A 20,223-nucleotide genomic window follows, 5' to 3' on the forward strand; every position below is an offset into this window, starting at 1 on the left:
TTTGGGCTCTAGTTTGTAATACACAGCAGATTCTTCTTTTTCTTTCTCAGATTGATTTTCATGGCTCCTATTCTGATGCCCATTCAGCTGGTGATTTCGGTACTGTTTGTTTATTTTTGCCAAGTTTTCTCCTGTGGTTGCAATAGTTCACTTAAAATGAAATCACTACTATACTTTAAATTTGTATTTTTATATTTTGCCAGTAGCATATGCTTAACTAGCTATTTTAATACTATATTTCATTTAGAATATTTCTATTCAATATAGAGATGTGTTTCTAAGTAGTTGTATATGCTTTGATTTATTTAAAATACATTTTGTCATTGGTTTCTATCATACTTTTAGGGAAACTTATATTTAGTTAAAATACTAGTGCATTTTAGATCTCCTAATCTCTTTAGGTTTAAATTGAAAAACTATTTTTTCTCTACACTAAATTCTTTTTAAAACACAAGTTAGGTGGTGAATGGTATTTATTTAAAAGAACCCCTATGGTCTGTTTTTCCATGATATAAAAGAGTTCTTTAGATAACTTCTTAATTCATATACCTTGTTAGCTAGCATTTTTAAAAGATTCCTTTTTCTTAAAGACATGCGTGTTTAAAACAACAGAAACAAGCAACGATGAAGAGTGAATAATCTTTTTTTTGAGAACTTGTTTTGGAAGAAACACGCTGTGTTATCATTAACCTTTCATATGTATGTGTTCTCATACCCCAGGAGGAGACGTGGTGAGCCAGTTTGAATTTAATTTTAATTACCTCGCTCGGCACTGGTAAGAGCAACATCCTTTTAGATATGTGACGTCTAAATGACAGACCAGGTGTTGATGGATGTACGTGTAGTTTTAAGCACACATGTGTATTTTGCTTCAGCCCTATTTTAGGACAAGTTGAGACATTTGTCCTTCTTTTTCTTCAAAAGAACCTTGCCTATTTTTGGGCTTTTCTCTTTCACATAAATTTAGAATCAGGTTGACTTGCTTGAAGAAAAACTTTGTTGGAATTTTGATTAGATGTTTATTGACTCTGGAAGTGAATGGCAGCAGAATTAGCAATTTGGCAATTCTTTTCCCTATGTATATATTTTATATTTCATTTAAGTGTTGTTGAATGACTTTTTATAAGCTCTTCAACCAAGCTTTTTTTTCATGTATTTTTTTATTGAGTTTATTGGAACATTTTAGGTGTACAGTACAATTCCATTCATTATTGGGATCTTGTACCTTTACATGACAGGTCTTGGTTCTCATTTTTTCCTCTTGTCTGTGCCCTCCCTTCACCCTCTACCAAGCTTTTATACAACTTAGTAGATTTAGTCCAGGAGACTTTTATTTTTCTTTGTTACCATAAGTAATTTTTGAAGTTATATTTTCTAATTAATTACTGGTCTATAGAAATGCAAGTGACTTTTAAATTTTGATTTTGTACCTAGCAATGTTTCCAAGCTATACCATTAACTTACATGGTGGTTCTTTGGAATTTATTATAGATTTGCAGTTATAGTCTCCAAAGTGGAATCATATTGCTTTGCATTTTTTTTTCTTGCTCTGTCATTCTGGCTAGTATCTCAAATACAGTGCTGGGTGGAAGTGTTGATATTGAGCATACTTATTTTGTTCCTGATCTTTTTTGTTTGTTTGTTTTTGGTACCGGGATCAAACTTGGGTCCTTGTGCTTAAGAGGCAGACAGCAGAACCACTGAGCTAAATCTCCGGCCCCTTGTTCCTGATCTTAAAATGCTTTCAAAGTTTCATCATTATAATGTTATGGATTTTTGTAGATTCTCTTGATCAAAGAAAGTTTCCTTCTGTTTCTAGTTTGCTAACATTTGTTACTCATATATTAGTATCAGATAGATTAGGTTAAACATTTACTCCGTATGTGAGATAGTTTCTTATGTGTTAATGTAATGAATTATATTAATTTGCTAATATTACATAAAGCTTACTTGATTCTATCATGATGTATCTTCTTTGTATTTGTTGTTTCTGTTAGAGTTTTTGTATTTGTGTTTATGAGTGAACATGTATAATTTTCCTCTTTTTTTTTTTTTGGCATCAAAGCCTTGCTAGAAGCAACTGGAGAGTGTCTTTCCTTTCATATTCTCTGGAAGCTTCTGTAAGACTAGAACTTTGATCTCTTGAATATTTGATAGAATCTGTCTGTAAAGCTGTCTAGACCTGTTGTTTTCTTTGGAAACTTATAAAAACTTCTTTAATGGTTATAGGATTATATAGTTTCTCAATTTCATCTTAAGGAGTTTTGTATTTTTCTAGGACTTTTTCATTTTGTCTAAGTATTTAAACATTTTGGTAGAGTTCATAATATCTACTTATTAGCTTTTACTCCTGTTTTATTTATACTTAAACATACCCTTTTTTATTCATGATGTGTATGCTGCCTTATTTTTAAACAATCTTGTGTAATATGTTTCACTTTTATTATTTTAAAGAATGAAGTTTGGCTTTATCAATCTTATCTATTATACATTCATTTTTTCTTCTTTCCTCCCTTTCTTCCTTTCTATGGTACTAGAAATTTAACCCAGGGACTTTGCACTGAGCTACAGTGCAAGCCCTTTTATTTTTTTATTTTGAGACAGGATCCTACAGAGTTACCAAAACTGGGCTCGAGCTTGCAGTCCTTTTGCCTCAGCCTTCTAGAGTACTGGAATTAAAGAGTACTACGCCCACCTTATACATTCATTTTCTCATTTTTATTTTGTTTTTTTGAGACAGAGTCTCACTTTACAGTTCAGGCTGACTTTGAACTCACTCTGTAGCCCAGATTGGCCTCAAACTTATGATAATCTTCCTGCCTCAGCCTCCCAAGTGCTGGGATTACAGGCGTGCACCACCATGCCTGGCTTCATTTTCTGTTTCATTCTTTTCAATTCTTAATTCTTTTCTTCCTTATACCTTTTTTGGTCTTTTGTGAAATTCATTGAATCTTAATTTGTATCCTATAATATGATCAATTTTAGTAAATATTCTATGAGGTTGAAAAGATTGATTTTCAATTTTTGGTTTAATGTTAATGTTTGATTATGCTTATCACCTCTAACTTATTAAATCTACTGTTCAAATAAAATGATTTACAAGTTATAACTAAGATACTTCTACTATTTCTTTTTAAAAATCAGATTGACCTGATGATTACCTGAGAGAAAAATTTGGTTAAAAATTCTCCTCTCTTAATGACTGATTTTTCAACTTCTTCCTGTTCTGTCAAAATATATGTATGTTTTGAAGATACAGTATTAGACCCAATCGAGTTTCAAAGTCATCTCCTCTGGTGAACTGAACGTTTTACCATAACGTAGTGACCCCTTTATCTCTAGCAATGTTTTTGCCTTAATACCTACTTTTCCAGCTTTGCCTGCCATTATACTGGCCATCTTTGGTTTGTATTCATGGGTCTTGAATTACTCAGGTTTCCTTTTCTCCAGCAAGGGTTTGGTTTGGCCTCTGCAGGTTACCTTGAGGTCTTATTATCTGGGACGTCTTTAACTTACACTTGACCTCTGATGATTTCTGACTAAACAGGTAGCATGGCTGTAGGACAAAACACTTGTGGGGATGGCTAGTAAGTCTGCCAAAGCTAATTGCAATTCATGGGTTACTATTTCTGAGAATATATGTATATTTTTCCTTCTCTCTCCATTGCCAAGATGAAAACAGGTTTCTTTGCTGTGTGTGTGCTTTTTTTTTTTGTATGTTGGTTTATTTCTAGGTCATACTCATGCAAAATATCTAGCCTTTTGTCTTCTAGACAGTGCAGAGATGGCCCACTTCATGTTCTCCTGTGAACCTACAACCTGGAGGGTTCCCAGGAATTGGCAGATGTTAGGGGAAGGTGGTTTTCCCCTCTGCTTACCTCCCAGACTTCCTAGTTCCCATTTGTTCTGGTCTTTGGAAATATTTCACTTTCTTGCTAGTTTAGTGATTCATTAAAATAAATATTTTCTGTTATTTTTGTCTAAAGCTATTTTTATAGGGAAAAGTCATTCCAATGATCTTATAAAATAAAAAATGGACTTGCCAGTCCTTTATTTTCTGTAAATATGTTTGAGTCCGATTTTATTTGCTACGATTTTGTCAATTTAGGGATTTTGAAATTAAAAGATGAATGAGTAAAAAAAAAAAAAAAAAACTAAATTAAAATATCCCATTCTTCCAGCAGAAATAACTAATATTTGTGAACCAAAAAGTGGACATAGAATTATTTTCACTACTTTACACTGTGCTCTCTGAAACTAGCATGCCAAGATGAGGAGCCGTGTTTGCTGTATTAAAAATAATGATTCTTGAGACTAGTTCAATTCAAAAAAAGTGAAAATGCCTTACATTTTTTCTTGAACTCTCAATTAAAAAAAATTTTTTTTTTTTGTATCAGGATCAAACTCAGGACTTGTGTTTTCAAGTCAGGCAGTGGCACCACTGAGCTAAATCCTTGGTCTTCAATTAACAAAATTAAATGCTGCTTTTGCCCTTCATCCTTTCCAACCTTTGAATATACCTTTCTAAATACTTAGGGTACCAATTGTTTGCTCTGCATCCCTGAGCCAATATTTAACTTTTCTGTGCCTCAGTTTCCCCCTCTGTAAAGTGGCACTGGTAGTATCACTGAAACGATGTCTGGTATATAATAATTATGGAATAACTGGTAGCAGCTGTTATTTCTGTTGCTGTTATAGCCACCTTCAGAATCGACACATTTTATTCTAATGCATTTCTCAGGTATGTGCCTGTCAAAGATCTAGTGGAGATTTATGAGAAACTCTATGGTCGAAAAGTCATCACAGCAAATGTCATTGTCGACTGTTCATACCTTCAGTTCTTGGAGATGTAAGTGTGACCCAGAGGAAAGTGTCCAACTCATCTGTGTGTGACTTAGCATCCTTTCTGTGTGTTAGTTCCTGGGAAGGGATTCTGCATTTACGGATTTTGCCTATTTGAAGGCAGTGTGTGATAGTTGGATACATGGGATGGTGCTTTTTTTCTTATTTGCTTCATTTATCTATAGAAACTACAATTCTCAAAATGATCCTTTATGTTGCAGGTATGGAGAGATGTTAGCTGTTTCCAAGGTAAAGACTTTATTCTTTGAAATTTTAAAGGGATGTACCATGGCAGGAGTGGCACCTTACTTATCTTTTCATTCTCTCTGCTTTAGCTTTATTCCACCTACTCTATAAAGTCCCCGTTTTTGGTGGAACATTTCCAAGAATATTTCCTTGGAGGACTGGATGATATGGCATTCTGGTCCACAAATATCTACCGTCTGACGAGCTTCATGCTAGAGAATGGTACCAGGTGAATTATTACTCTCTTTCTTATACCCATCTCATCTTTCTACCCTGTTCTCCAGAATAATTCTCCAGTTTAAAAAAAAAAAAAAAAGACCAAACAATCTCATGACCTACAGTGTTAACTTATTCAAAGAGGTAAAGGATAGAAACTTCGTCATCTCAAAAACTTGATGGATTCCTACCTGCTTGACATGGCTGATGCCAGGCAAGTTTTAGGGCTGGAGAGGCAAATGCTGTGATCTGTGAGAAATCAGACAGGAAGGAATCAACCCCTGGGTGGTGCCCGAGTTTCTCTCCAGGGCTCTGAGGTGGCTGCACCACTACACTAAGGCTGTGTGTCCACCCTCCTTTCACCCAGACTGACGTCTCAGGGCCCAGGGTTGCCAGGGCTGCCTGATCTCAGTAAGAGGATGGAGCCCCAGCCATACCCCTGTCCTCCAAAATGAAACAGATGGTGCAGCCTTCCTTGAAAAATCCAAAAAGCAGGGCTGGGGATTTAGCTCAGTGGTTCCGCCACCTGCCTCAAGCAGAAGGACCCAAGTTTGATCCCCAGTACCAAAAAGAAAAGAAAAATCCAAAAAGCAGCCCAGGTGGGACAGCTGCTCAACCCCAGGTCCTTTACTTCCTCTCCTGGGCATGCTCAGGACAAGAGTTAGCCAGAGAGCCCAAATAAAGATGGGGTAGTGGATTCATCCAAGGGAGCCAGGATCCCTCAGAGAAGCTGTTCACAGCAGCACTGTGGGGGACAAGTCCTCCAGCTGCGGGGCTGGGTGGTCAGTAAGAGCTTGAAGAGGAAGCATCACAGGAGGCACCTACTCTAGGGAAAGAGTTATGAGAAGGTCAGGTGGTGCAGGGTGGAAAAGCCAGTTCTGCAGGCAGGAGCTGAGCCCAGGGGGTGATTCCAGGGCAGGATCCTGGGAGGTGTGGGTGTTAAGCTGAGGTGGCTGACAGAAGCAGAGCTCTAGACTATATACTGGGCGATGTTCCTGTGCCTTTAAAAGCATCTTCTACTATTCACATATTGTTAATCATAATTACATGTTGTGTTGATTTGAAACAAAATATCCTTTGATGAGTTTGACTTTAGCTTAGGAAACTTGTTCTGAAGCCTAATAAGTAACAATTTGGCAGGGCTAAGCAACCTAATAGAACTGACATTTTTAATAGCAGGAGAGCCTTAGGTTCATGTCCCAAGCCCTGCCTGAGTCTGGGAGTTTAAGGTGCAGGGCTGTAGCAAGGACAGGCTTGAGAGTCCTGCCACTCCCACTGAGTTATTTGGAACCAGCTGCTAATCATTCTGTCTTTATCAGCGGCTGTGAGGAATACATGAGTGTGCTCATGCCAAGGGTTTGGCACGTAGTTAGCACTTAATAAATGTTGGCTCCTGTGATTATAATTGTTATTAGAAGCAAGCTGAGTCTGTATTGGAAGGGTTTGTAACATTTGGTTGCATTGCGGTGAATGACCTCTTTTCCTTGTTTTACGTCGTCCATATTTAATGATTCTGAAGCTGGAAAACATACTTTGGGTTTTTAAAAATTCATTAAAAAATAAAGTTTATTTGTACATTTTAGGTATACAATATGATGACACTCATCATTGGCAGTTTGTACCTTTACGTGATATGTCTTGGTTCCTAGTTTTTCCCCATTCCCCTGTCCTCCCTTCAACCCCTCCACCCCTCCCTGTTTACAAAGACTGTTTCTGTTTTTTCCTTTTTTCATATTTTTTTCCTTTAACTTGCCCCCTCCACTTCTTCCCCTTCCCTTTCCCCTCACTTTGGGGTTTGTTTTGGTTTGTTCCACATATAGCTAAGAAAAGATGTGCTCCTGGACCACATCCTTTCTTCAGGAAGAAATAATAGAAAGGAATACATCTCTTCTCCTTTGATCTCTGTTGTAATTGACCAAGACACAAAATTCTATAAATCAATTGCTTCTTTATACACAAAGATTTGTCCCAATTCATGGACATTTATGAGAAATTTGGAGAAGGCTCCAAAGAGATAATACAAATAAATTCATGAAAGGAAAAATTCACACCTATTTTCATATTAACATGAATCTTCTAGCTGACTAATAATGGGTTACCTTCCAAAGCTCATTTGTTATTTGAAACTCATACTTTTCTAAAGAAATGTTGAATTATTGGTGGTTACATCCTCAGCCAGAACTCTGCTTATGTCAAAATGTATTTGCAGGTTTAGCGCAATGTCATTAGCTACCTTTTCTTCTTTTGTAATAATGGGGATTGAACCCAGGGCCTCTGCACTGAGCCATTACCCCAGCCTGCCCCTCCGCCCGCCCTCCCTTCCTTCCTTATTAGTGTAGAGATAGGATCTCACTAAATTGGCAGTTTGTCTTTTTAAAGAGATACAGAGGGATTTATTAGGCAGAAATGTAAAAGCGGACCCTCAGTGCGGTGTGCTGCAGCGCGGAGCCGGGAGTACTTAATGTGTTTTTGGCAGCAGAATCCGCGGAATTTGAGCGTCTATACGACATTCTGTCTCGGTCTTGGCTTACGGGGTAAAAGGTTGGCCTTCCTGTTTTACAGGTGAAAGGCACGAGCTACAACAATTTTTTTTGATGGAAAATCTAAGATGCTTTACCTAAAAACATTTGAAACAGTCTGTTCTTTATCTTAAGAAAAGGTTTCTGCCCTATATCAACTAATCTGATTTATGAAGTATCTTTAAGGGATTTTGAGTGTGGTAAGTCTAGAAGAGGAGAAGCATTAACTCTCTTCCCCTGGAAGTGGTCTAATTTGCAGTGCCCTTGCCTCAGCCTCCCAGAGTCCTGGGATCACAGGCATGCATCACCATATCCAGTCCAAACAATCATTTTAAGCCTGGTGATGGAGCAAAGAGGACTCAGAGAGAATGTTTTTCTCAGCCACAGTGTCTTGGCAGGTGGAGCAGCAGTGAGAGGGGAGGTGTGAGTATGAGACGTGGGGCCAGGGGACCCTTTCCCAAACTACGGTGCCTTAGCCGCCCCTGTCTGGAAAGACTCCTACTGGGTCCTGTATGGCCAGGCAGGGAACACCTTAAGCTTTTGGAAGGGGGTTTAAACTGCACCCCGACTCTCAGAAAAAGCCATGCTCTAGGAGAAAGTCAACACATGCCTAACTCATTGCACTATTCCCCAGCAACTGCGACCTGCCCGAGAACCCTCTGTTCATTGCATGTGGCGGCCATCGAAACAACAGCCTCAGGTGAGTAGATTCCATTGGAGGGTGCAGTGGAGAGTATGGGGCCTGTAGACAGACGTGTGTTCAAATTCTGCCTCTGCTGTGAAGAGCCCTGGGACTTTTCAGCAAGTTGCTGAGGTTTTAGAGGTGTAGCTTCCTCCCTCTGCACCATGGACAGAGCCTGCATATGCTCCTGGGATCGTGGTAGTGATTACTGCCGGGCTGGAAAAGCCACAAGCACAGTGAGTTGCTCTCTAACAATACTTGGTCGTCTCCGCACTGCTGTAATTATCATCAGTACTCATAACTTTGACCCAGCTTTCATCCTGGGTACTACTTACTGGTGTCTCCTGCTGGTGCCAGTGGGCGCCAACATCCAGTTATTTGTTCGTGTTAGTGTTAGGAATCAGTATAACAAGCCAAACATCAAACTAAAATCATATAAATATTGAAATGCCAGATATTAGTCACTGGGTGCCAGGAGCTCTCTTAGGTGCAAGAGAGCATCGTGAACAGGTGCCTGCTGCTCACGGGGTATGTGGCAAGCAGGGGGCTGGCATGGAATAAGTCAGTGTGAGTGTCTGCAGGCCTCAGGGAGGAGAATGCCAGGTGAGCTGGGAGTGCGCCCCAGGGGTCCCGGTCCAGGCCCCTCAAGAGCTGTGCTGGAAGAAATGCTGAGATATTTCAGGGTGAGCAGATATTAGAAATTCCAAAAGGGCATTGGGATGAGGGGCGCTGAGAAGAATGATCTTCACACTTCAGAGGAATTTAAAAGAAGCAGAAAGGTTCAAATAAACCCTCATTGCTTTATTATTCAAAGCAGGTAGGTTTGGCTGTTTTCTAAAAATTTTTTAGTTGCAGCTGTGTGTGGTGTCATACGCCTGTGATCCCAGCACTTGGGGAGGCTGAAGGAGGATTGCAAGTTTGAACCCCGCCTGGACAATTTATTGAGATTTTGTCTCAAAATTAAAAAAAAATTTTTTTTTTTTATATATAAAAAGGCCTCGGTATGTACCTCAGTGCAAAGGCTCTGGGTTCAATCCCCAGCACTGCCAAACAGAGAAACTGAGTTACACACTGTGGGCTCCTGGCTGTGGAGCTCAGCGTAAGGCCGCTTCTGCTTCCTTCCAGAGGCTTTTCTGGCTCTTTCAGCATCCGTGTTACAGTCTGGTTAAAATATCTGACTTGGAGAGTTTTTATTGGATTGCATATCCTTAGCATGTCTTTAAAGGTAAATCAGTAGGTCGGCATACTACTTTCTCACCTAATATAGCCCAGTTTCTTTTGTGTGAAATGTTGAAATCTTTAACTTTTAGTAGTAAATTTGAAATCTTTTCCTCCTACTGAAGAATTTTGAGACTACAGAAAATGTCAGGTCCCCCCCCCCACACCTTTGGTGGTGATGCTGGGGTTTGAACCCAGGGCCACACACGTGCTAAGCACACATTTTACCACTGAGCTACACCTGCTTCAGACATATCAGTTATTATGAAGAAAGATTTTTAAGCTTTGGGATATGTTTACTAAAAGATTTTACTAGAAGATTTTTCTAAAACTTTTGCTTTTGTGTCATTTCTCTGACTTACAAATGTTGAAATTCTGTCATCTTTTAACCTGTGGTTAATGTGACTTTTTTCTTCAACTCAGTAGTTCAGGTGGTTGGTAACTTTCTCAATCTTAACTATCTTATTCCTGTCTCTTCAACAGCTCAAAAGCACAGAAAAATGATTTCCATAGGAATTTGACTGCATCTGTAACCAAACACATTGGAAAAAACATAAACTATACGGAAAGAGGAGTGTTCTATAGTGTGGATTCCTGGACCCCGGTGAGAACCTTGCGCTTTGATGGAACAGAGGCACAGGCTGCTGCTCGTGTGGCCTTGTGGACTCCCTGGGTGTGGATGGTGTAGTGAAAGTTAGTTGGGGTTGTGCCAGGCCAGCAAATGGCCTTGGTCTCTAAATGTGGTCTGTTCTAGAGATGCTGTAACTCAAAATTTCGTTGGCCTTTGTCAAGTTGGTGGAGCCCAAGGTGGCCTTTGGTACCAGGACCAGCTGTGCTTTGGCTTAGGTACACACTTGTCAGTAGCATTGCAGCCCTATGGAGAGGGATGCCATTGTATCCATGAAGTCATCCTTTGTGTGAGGCCATGAACTACTATGAAAGGGACATAGCCCGACCTTTAGATTCCAGTCTAATAAGCATGACAGATTAAAAAAAATAACCACTTGTGAGTAGAAGGCACCAAATACCATAATGGGGTAAAGGGATGCTGGATAGTCTGGAGGTCCTTTTGATTTTGGCGGCAGTCAGGGGTGGCTCCTGGGAGGAGGTAGCATTTGAGCCAGGCCTTGGGCAGTAGATACAGTAGACAGTGCTGTGCTAGTGAGAGAGCACACTGCTGGTTGTGGTTTAGGGAAATTTCAGAATGTTCGGAAAGTTGAGGAAACTAGAACACAACACGAGGCATACAGTACAACACGAGGCAGTCAGTTGCCCGATTATTGACAAAGGGGTCATCAGCATATGCTGGAGAAAAGATAGCTTCTTTAACAAAGGGTGCCGGGAAAACTGGCTCTTCAGACACAAGAAGATTGAATCTAGAACCATAACTTTTGCCATGCACTAGAATAAAATAATGGGTCAAACACCAGGATATTAACACAGAAATACTTAATCTGCTGGAAGATAAAATAGGTGCAACTCTTGAGGATCTAGGCATAGGTAAAGATTTAAAATAAAACCCCGTTTGCACCAAAAATCCCATCCAGAATCATCAAGTGGGATCAGATCATATTGAAGATACTTCTGTAGAGCGATGGAAACACCCAACAGAAAGAAGAAACAATTTACAGAATGGAGGAAAAAATGTCAGCTACTCCTCAGTTAGACGAATCTCTATACTCTTTAAAGAACTCGGGGAAATTGGACCCACCAAAATAACCCGATCAAAAATGGGCACCTGAAATTAATAGCCACCACAGAAGTACAAAGGCTGACATGTGGGAAATGTTCAGCATTGCCAGCCATGAGAGAAATGCAAACTGAAACAACGCAGAGTTCATCTTACTCCAGAAAGAACAGCCATCACAAAGAGGTCAAATGCTGCAGGGATTCTGCTCTGCTCTGCTCTGGGCCGGGCCTGGAGCTGGTTCTGTCCTGTGTTGCTAGTGGGTGGATTTAGAGCTTCATCCTCTTAGCTCAGGTGGATCTGGTGCCCAGCCAGCTTGCTCTGTGTGCTGCAGACTGCAGTGACCACATTAGGGACAGTTCGGCACCCCAAGCTGGGGTCTCGTGTCTAGCACCTGGCTTCTGGCTCTGCTTGTGACCTCTGCCACCTGTTTCTGGAGGTTGAAACTGCATGCGGTGGCATCTCAATATGTGTGTGTTTTGGCATCCTGGCAATGGTCTAGTTCATTTGTTTGAAGAGACACAAGTAATATATGCAAACACCATTACGGTTCCAGATTGTGCAAACTTGTCTCTTCTCAAACTTTGGTCCACCAAGATGATTTTGTGCAGCTAGATTCTACAAATCAGTGCAGACCCTCCTGACTTGGTATGGAGTACTCTGTCCTGGATAATCCTTCCCATGTTGGCTCTACCTGCTAGGTTTTACTTCTTCTCTCCCTCAGCAAACCATTGGAGGGTGGCAATATCCCTCTCATTGTCTGGCCTCTGTGACCTTGCTCGTTGATAGAATCAATGTATGTTTGTTTATTTTAATTATTTTTGATACCAGGGATTGAACTCAGGACCTTGTGCTCGCAAGGCAGGGATGGTGCCACTAAGCCAAATCCCTGGCCCTCAATGTTTTATTTTTTAACACTTGTCTCGTAAAAACTGATTTCCTTTACACAGGTTCAATAGCTTTTGTTGATTACCTGTGTCTTTACCTGTCTATGATACTACTCTTTTCAGGATTCCATAACCTTTGTGTACCAGAATTTGGAAAGGAGCCTACGGACCATGTTTACGGGCAGCTCCCAGCACCCCACGAAGCACATCTCCACACCCTCAGCATCTTACTTCCTGTCCTTGCCCTATGCCAGGCTTGGTTGGTATGTGTACATTTATCTGCTTTGGGAATGTTTCCACCCGTATTTCATTCATTCACAATGGCATCTGTTAACATCTTATTTTCCAATGAATTCATCAGGGTGGATAAGCTATTTTAAAAGATGAGGTGATCTTTTAAAGTTGTTTAAATATGTTTAAATACAAGGAGCCCTCATTTTGCTAAGTAATTATGACAATCTGTTTTTGCAGTGTATTTGTAAAGCTTTCATGGTATTGGGGATACATTGTCTTTTTTTTTTTTGGCAATCCAATGACATTAGAAGGATGTAAGCAGAGGGATATGATAATGATTTGATTATACAATATTTTATAAAGAGATTGTTCTCTGGTTTTAAAATTCATCTAAAACTTGGCTCAGGTATACAAAAGTGACTGTTTTCTGGAGCATCTGGTGATACCTCTTTGTCACAATGACATTCCTTAAATCTGGATGACATGCATTTTCTTGGAGAGGTTTACTTCCTTTTTGGGTCCCTGATGTGTTTGGCTCTGGCACAGGAGCCTGGGGTAGTGAACCCCTCTTTTGCCATCCACTTGCCAATGATAGTTCTTGGCCAACTTCCTGAAAGGGCCAGAGACGGCTTAGCCTGGCAGCCACATGGGCAGCTGTCCGGGACCTTCCCGTGGGCCACTGCAAGCAGCATCAGTGTCAGCCATGATAGTGACCTTTGAACCTCTGAGTCTGATTGTCCATCTCTGTAAACTGCTAGGTCATGGGTCCCATCTGGATGCATCCACTAAATATGCTGGGTGCTCGATTTAACCCATTAAGAGTTTCCCCGTGTGGGTCTGGCAGAAATGAATGCAGGCTCATCTTTAGTGCACAACACAGACATGAGTTGAGCAGATCAGAAAGCAGCTGGGGGCTGCGTGAGTATAATTGTTCTTTGATCTCAGGGAGCCCAGCAGATAGATGGGATGCTTTGTGAGGTTATGTGCTCTCAAGATGCCCACTGTGCTGTGTCCAGCTGCCCCTCCAGAGTGAAACAAATGACCTCCTAGGGGAATTTTACCAGCACCCTGAAGGTCGGGCAATCAGCGAGAGAAAGTTAAATAGTGGCAGAGAGCAAAGAGGTGGTAGGCAGTTTCACTACCCTGCTCAGTGGCAACTGCAGCGAGTCCTTTTCTTCTCAAAGGGCCATGGCCTCAGCAGACTTCAACCAGGATGGGCATGGCGACCTCGTGGTGGGTGCACCTGGCTACAGCCACCCTGGCCACCTCCAGGTAGGGCGTGTGTATGTGATCTATGGCAACGACCAGGGCCTGCCCCACATGGACCTGGACCTGGACAAGGATGCACATCGGGTCCTGGAGGGCTCCAAGGTGAGCCTGATCCATGCTTCTCTTCTAGAGGGGAAGAGGCCACTGGCTGAGTCCCATGGCAAGTTCTCTGGTATGAGCAAGCTGTGATAGGAAACAGTTGGTAGACTACATTTGTGTGGCACTTTTTGTTTTTAAAAGCACATTCATGTCCTTTAGCTCAAGGCATCAACTTTTGAGTATTCATGGCTTCCTAAAACATGTGCTGTTTGTAGCTTCTTGAGTGGCCAGTTAGGATGTGATTTCTCAATTACATAAAGCACGTGTATAACTTTCGAATAGTTTCAGGTGCACAGAAAGGTGTAGAAACAGTACAGAATTCTCATAGACCCTTCCCCAATTCCCATGTTGATACCTTACATAGTTACCAAATGTTGGTGGGAAAATGAAACACCCACAGTAGGACATGGCCATTAACTACATCCCAGACTCTGTCCAATTTCACTCCTTTCCTTTGAGTTTTTATTCATCACCAGAAGAAACTCTCAGTAGCTGTACAGATACACTTTTCCCCAGGGACATGAGCACTAATTCCTCTGTAATTTCTGGGTCCAGAGAGGTAATGAGGGTCTCAGTCCTCACCTACACAGATGAGGAGGGGCCTGTGGAGATGTGGGCTGGGCATAGGCGTGGTACATGCTGCCCACATCTGGGACAGGAAGCCTAGACTTGGAATCAGGCTGCGGTTCTGTTTCTGGGCAAGATGCTTATCCTTTTGCAATGAATACTATGAAGAGAAAGTAAGATGTCCCACTTGGACATATTTTTAAAAAGCCCAGAATCCAGTGGCTGATGATCGATCCAGTTTAGGCTCTGAGGAGAGGGGACCCAGGTCCGAGGTGAGTAAATAAGTTGCGCTGGCCAGGGTAGGAGCTTCCACGGCCCCACAGGCTGTCCTTTGTTCTGGAGCATCCTGACACCCCATGAAAAATTTCTGAAATAAATGAGCCCATTCCTGTTGCTCTTACTGCCCTGCCACGCCCTTTAGGCTGCTGTTCAGTGTGGCACCTATTTTCCCACAGACAATGGGGTGGTGACTTTGGTGACAGGATGAAGACATGCTGCCGTGGGCCTGTGCTCTGGCTGCAGAGGAGGGGTAGGATGGACAGATACCCCAGGCCCTGCCTGCTCAAACCCTTCCTGCTTCTCAGGCAGGCAGGCAGGTCCTGACAGCACAGCTGCGGGTGATGAAAGGAACTGTCCCCAGATGTCCCCACCCTGCCCCAATGTGCTCTCTGTACCCAAGCAGTCTTCCAGTCTGTCGAGTTCCTACCTCTCCAAAAGCTGTGTTCCCATGTGCCATGGACATGGTGTAGGAAATGATCTCATAAGTCACAGACGGGGCACTGGGACACGGTGGTGTGGCAAGTGTCACTGTATCACCTCTTCAGCCCTCAGGTCGCTTTGGCTCGGCTGTGGCTGTGATGGACTTTAACAAGGACGGGGCACCTGACCTGGCCGTGGGAGCACCCTCGGTGGGCTCCGAGCAGCTCACATACAAAGTAAGGCTGGAGGGGTCGGGGGAAGTGGGGTGCGATGGAAACCCTGCTGGGAGAGTCCTGGAGCAGGGTAGATGCCCCCCCCCATGTGCCAGCCCAGCTCAGATCACCAACTGGTCCCTGATGTGATCTCGCATTACCACATGGCATCTGTTCCCTGGCCTTACTTTGGCCTTGTAGTTTCACAATTCCACCAGGTATTTCACTCTTTCCACACCGTTCCAAGGTGAAAGCTGGCAAAGGAGACAGAAATGGCAGCTGATGTGTAGCTTCCTGATGCCACAGCAGGGAGGTGATGCCTTGGGCTTTGCCTTTCATTCCTGCTGCCAGTTTTGCTTCCGAGAGCCAAGATCCTGGGCGCTGCTCATGGACTGTTTTCCCACCTGTTCTTCACACCACGGTATAGACCCGCCCTGGGTGCTGTGACCTTGGAGGTCAAAGTCCTTTTGTCTGCTACCCTCCCAGGATGACCCTCTCCATACTGTACTTCCAGAGCTTTCTGTTAACCTCCTGAGCCCGCCTGGCAGGCTCTCTCACTGGACTTTGCTTGCCCAGCTTCCTCCATGTCCTTTATTGGAGGCAGTGTTACCTAACCCCCGGGTGGGGCCAATCGCTGCTTCATGGTCCCCGCACAACATCCTGTCCCATCTGTACCCAGTATGGCTGCATCCCAATCACCTGTCTGCCAGCTCTGGAGAGAGCAGGGAAAGGTCTTCCCTGGCACTGTGTGCCTAGGTCTTGGCTCATGATGGAGAGCAAATGCTTGTAGAAGCGATGGGCATGGAGACAGGTGAAGTAGAAGAGAACGGACTCATCACACAGAAAAACAGCATGGTGTGTCCCCTGGCCAGTGAATGGTACAGACGCTGTGTACGGTGTGCTCCTCAGAGGAGTGTCAGGCTGGGTAGGGAGCCTCGGAGGGGATGGTGGTGCAAGTCACCCTGCAAACACACCGCACAGTGATCTGGCCGACCCTGAGCATGATGTTAGGAGGGAAAGATAAAAATGACAGGTTTTGCTTTTGGGGTTCTCGTTCTGGTGTAAGGGACAGGTTTTAAAAAATGCCACCAGCCCAGGAGCAAGGCATAGGTTGGCTCTGTTAGGCATTAAGCTCCTGCATGCAGGGAATCACGGTGGTTAACTTCATAGTTGTCCCTGCTCTCTGAGTTTAAAGGTGGCTGTCCCCACCTGAGCACTCTTGTCTGTTACCGTCTGTCCTTGTCTAGGGAGCAGTGTACATCTACTTTGGTTCCAAACAAGGAAGACTGTCTTCTTCCCCTGACATCACCATCTCCTGCCAGGTACGTTTAGCACCTTGGCCAGGTGCAGGAACCTGGAACTCTGCACCCCATGCGCCTCCTGGGCTGAGCCCAATGTGCTCCTGGTTCCCCTGCAGGATGTCTACTGTAACTTGGGCTGGACGCTCCTGGCTGCAGACGTGAGTGGAGACGGCATGCCTGACCTAGTGATTGGCTCGCCCTTTGCACCAGGCGGAGGGAAGCAGAAAGGCATGGTGGCTGTGTTCTATTCTGGCTCCCATGGGAGTAAAAAAGGTAGCTCTCCATGGGGGAAGGGACAGAGATATGGCTCCCCAATCTGTTATTTCTCTTGATGTCCTTATTCTTTCATATGTTGTCACCAAGATTTTCCAACAGTCTTACAGATGGTGTAAGTGATGTGGCGAGAGCTTCTGAGTATATGAAAAAGGGGCCCAATTTCCTGATCCAGATCCCAGGGAGCCAATAGGTTATTGTCACAGTCTCTCCAAATGAAGCAGAGATGCTAAGGCAGTTTGGGACCGAGGGCTTCCTGGGGCTGCTCTGACCTGTCCAGTGATATCCCCACCCCATGGAAATGAGCTCTAGAACATATTTAGGGATCTATGTCTGACATTGGGATCAGTATGGAATCTAAGAATTTGGGGGCAAGCTCAGCCAATGAACCTGTTCCTCCTCAGGCCCCATGCAGACCCCAGGGTCTGCACCCTGCGGTCCTCATTGACTGAAGGGGCTGCTGTCTCGTTCAGGAGAGCTGAGTGTGGAGGCAGCGGACTGGCTGGTGCGAGGTGAGGAGGACTTCTCCTGGTTTGGCTACTCCCTCCATGGAGTCACCGTGAACAACAGCACCTTGCTGCTGGTGGGGAGCCCGACCTGGAAGAATGTCAGCAGGTGAGGGTGGCATGGGCCCAGGGATCGAGGAATGCAGCCCAGATGGCTGCCTGCTGCTGTGGGCCCAGTCAGTGAGGCCACAGGCAAAGGAGTGAGGATGTCCTTGCCCTTGGCCAAGTGGAGGTTGGCAGCCCACTGCTTCTCCATCTTAGGTGAGAAATATGATTGGTAAGTATGAGTTTGCCAGGGCTGCCATAATAAAATTCCACAGGCTAATGGCATAAACAGGGATTTATTGTCTGCCATTTATTTCTCTGCCAGAAGTCTGAGATCAAGGTGTCAGCAGGGTTGGTTTCTTCTGATGCCTCTCCCCTCAGCCTGACCTGTGTCTTCCCTCTATGTCTGTGTCCTCATGTCACCTTTTAAGAACATGAGTCAGATAGGATGATGGCCCACCCAGTGGCCTCATTTTATCATGGTCACTTCTTTAACCCATCCCCGAATACAGTGCCATTTGAGTCCAAGAATTTAAGACAACACCATTCGCTCGGACAGTAGCGTTTCCGTATTTGCTGTCAGGTGGGAGGCAGAATGGTGGTGGAGAGACCTGGAAAACCTGGATGCTGCTGGGATCAACCCCAGCGGTCGCTCCCTTCCAGGAACAACATCACAGCATGGGGTGCATGGGAGGCCTGAGTGGGGGTGGGTCCCCAGCAGCTCTGTCCCCTGAGCTCAGCCCACTGCTTCTTTCAGGCTACGCCACTCGCTCCACAGGCACAGGGACACCCAGAGCCTTGGCAAGGTGTACGGCTACTTCCCACCCAGCTCCCAAAGCAAGTTTGCCATTTCTGGGGACAAGGTATAGCGACCCCTCCTCCCTGGACAGTGGGTGCTACCGAGGAATTCTCAGCTGCAAGGCACTGACCCTCGAATTTCACAGGCAATGGGGAAACTTGGCACTTCCCTCTCAAGTGGCCACGTCATGATGAATGGGACCCTGACACACGTGCTGCTAGTCGGGGCCCCGACTCGAGGTAGGTCACGGGCCGTGGCCCTGCTTTCTTTTAGTCATGTCTCACTGGCTAAAAAGGTTTGCGATCCGTCGCTAGACAGCACTGGGTTGAAGATGGGTGTGGTGGCACACGCTTGCAAACCCACTCTGGGAGGCCAAGGCATGAGTGAGGCAAATTCAAGCTCAGCCCAGGCAACTTACTGAGACCCTGTCTCCACATACATTAAAAAAAAAAAAAAAGAAAAAAAAAATGGGGCTGGGGATGTAGCTCAGTGCAAAGGCCCTGGGTTCAAGCCCCAATACTACAAAACAAAAAACTGTGTTTAAATGGTTCTGTTTCTGATTTAGTAGGAGGTATAACTTTGGAGTTACTTAACCCCTCTGCCACATATAATAGGGATTATAATATCTATTTCAGATGAGATCGGGTGCGTTCAGGGTGGTATGTCCTTAGACTATGATATCTATTTCAAAAGCTTATTGAAAACGGTATTTGAAAAATAACTCTTCATAGCCTCTACCCCACTGATGTTGGAGCTGAAGGATTTTATTAGTTCACTGGTAACAGGTCTATTCTGAGAACAGATTTTAGTAAACCATTATTTTGTTTATGGGAATCAAAATTTTAAAAACCACAACAAAACCAACTCACTTATTGTTGAAATGCTTATTGTTGAAATGTGTGAAAATATTAAAAAATGTGAATGTTTCAATTTAAAACATTTAATGCAGTAAAAGACACATTTCCAATGCGCCCCCTTAAAATAACTCTCCCTTGTTTTGAACACACTTATCCCGTCCTTGTCACTTTTCTGAAACAGTTCTGGAGATCCTCTTTTGTGGGTAATCTCTATAAAGGTGTGATGAAAATGCAGTGAATGCTGCTGACCCAGGCCATCCCGCAGACAGGCAGGCTTCTAGACACCTTCCAGAGTGTGTCCGCCTGCACTCGATCCCCACATCTGGCAGTGTGCAGCTTCTGGCTCTTCCCCAAAGTCAAAATGATCATGGAAGGTAGATGTTCTAAACAGATTCAGGACACTGATGCAGCCACAGCAGTGCAACCAAAGACACTTGAAAAAGAGGATTTCAAGAACTGCTTCAGAAAGAATCCCTTATTGAGGTATATAAAAACTTAAGGTCATACTATATACTTCTTTCTGAATTTTTACTTAATTTTAACTTATTTATATCTTGAGCATATATCTTATTACATATCCTTCTAAAGTATCATGCTTGATACTTATACTGCATTTTTCCTCATGCACAGGCCAGGATCAGCTTATACCTGGAATTACAAGGCTGTTTCCACTTTTACCCTTACTATTCAATGTGCATGTGCAAAAATCTTAACTGCCTTTCTGGCTGGTACTTTGGATGGATTCCTGGAGGTGGGATTCCTGCCAGTATTTGTCAGAAAGATTTCAGTTTCATACAAAATGGGAGACATCTGAGTAATTGGTACAAGTGAATGTGGCAAAGGAATGGCTAAGAGTTTCACTGCAATGATTAAGGACACAGTTACTAAAATGCCAAAGTCAGCGTTAGAACTCGCTGACTCAGCGGCAAACTGGCTGCTTTATCACTGGAATTGTTTTTTCTTTTTTTTTTTTCCTTTAGAGAGTTTAGATAGTAATTTCTGACCTCTTATAACACACTGTTGATCTTATTTTCTTCCCTGTTTTTCTGGAGTGCTGGGAGTCAC

The 20,223-nt window shown here is 43.4% G+C and overlaps 1 protein-coding gene across 3 annotated transcripts in view; it reads left to right on the plus strand.

Annotated features, from left to right (window-relative positions):
* Gpld1 (glycosylphosphatidylinositol specific phospholipase D1) overlaps positions 1–20,223 on the plus strand; it is a 46,471-nt gene that overhangs the window by 13,584 nt on the left and 12,664 nt on the right. For all 3 annotated transcript variants that reach the window (XM_010622946.3, XM_010622947.3, XM_010622948.3), the window contains 15 exons: positions 51–99; positions 721–775; positions 4,742–4,849; positions 5,064–5,091; positions 5,178–5,317; positions 8,458–8,523; positions 10,207–10,327; positions 12,421–12,560; positions 13,716–13,902; positions 15,291–15,401; positions 16,625–16,699; positions 16,795–16,951; positions 17,425–17,566; positions 18,260–18,365; positions 18,447–18,540. In XM_010622946.3, the coding sequence (XP_010621248.1) occupies positions 51–99; positions 721–775; positions 4,742–4,849; positions 5,064–5,091; positions 5,178–5,317; positions 8,458–8,523; positions 10,207–10,327; positions 12,421–12,560; positions 13,716–13,902; positions 15,291–15,401; positions 16,625–16,699; positions 16,795–16,951; positions 17,425–17,566; positions 18,260–18,365; positions 18,447–18,540 (1,579 nt within the window). The remainder of the gene's footprint in view (positions 1–50; positions 100–720; positions 776–4,741; positions 4,850–5,063; positions 5,092–5,177; positions 5,318–8,457; positions 8,524–10,206; positions 10,328–12,420; positions 12,561–13,715; positions 13,903–15,290; positions 15,402–16,624; positions 16,700–16,794; positions 16,952–17,424; positions 17,567–18,259; positions 18,366–18,446; positions 18,541–20,223) is intronic.

Source organism: Fukomys damarensis, unplaced genomic scaffold (genome assembly GCF_012274545.1).
Source record: "Fukomys damarensis isolate Sample0158 unplaced genomic scaffold, DMR_v1.0_HiC HiC_scaffold_10, whole genome shotgun sequence".
In the NCBI taxonomy this organism is placed as follows: domain Eukaryota; kingdom Metazoa; phylum Chordata; class Mammalia; order Rodentia; family Bathyergidae; genus Fukomys; species Fukomys damarensis.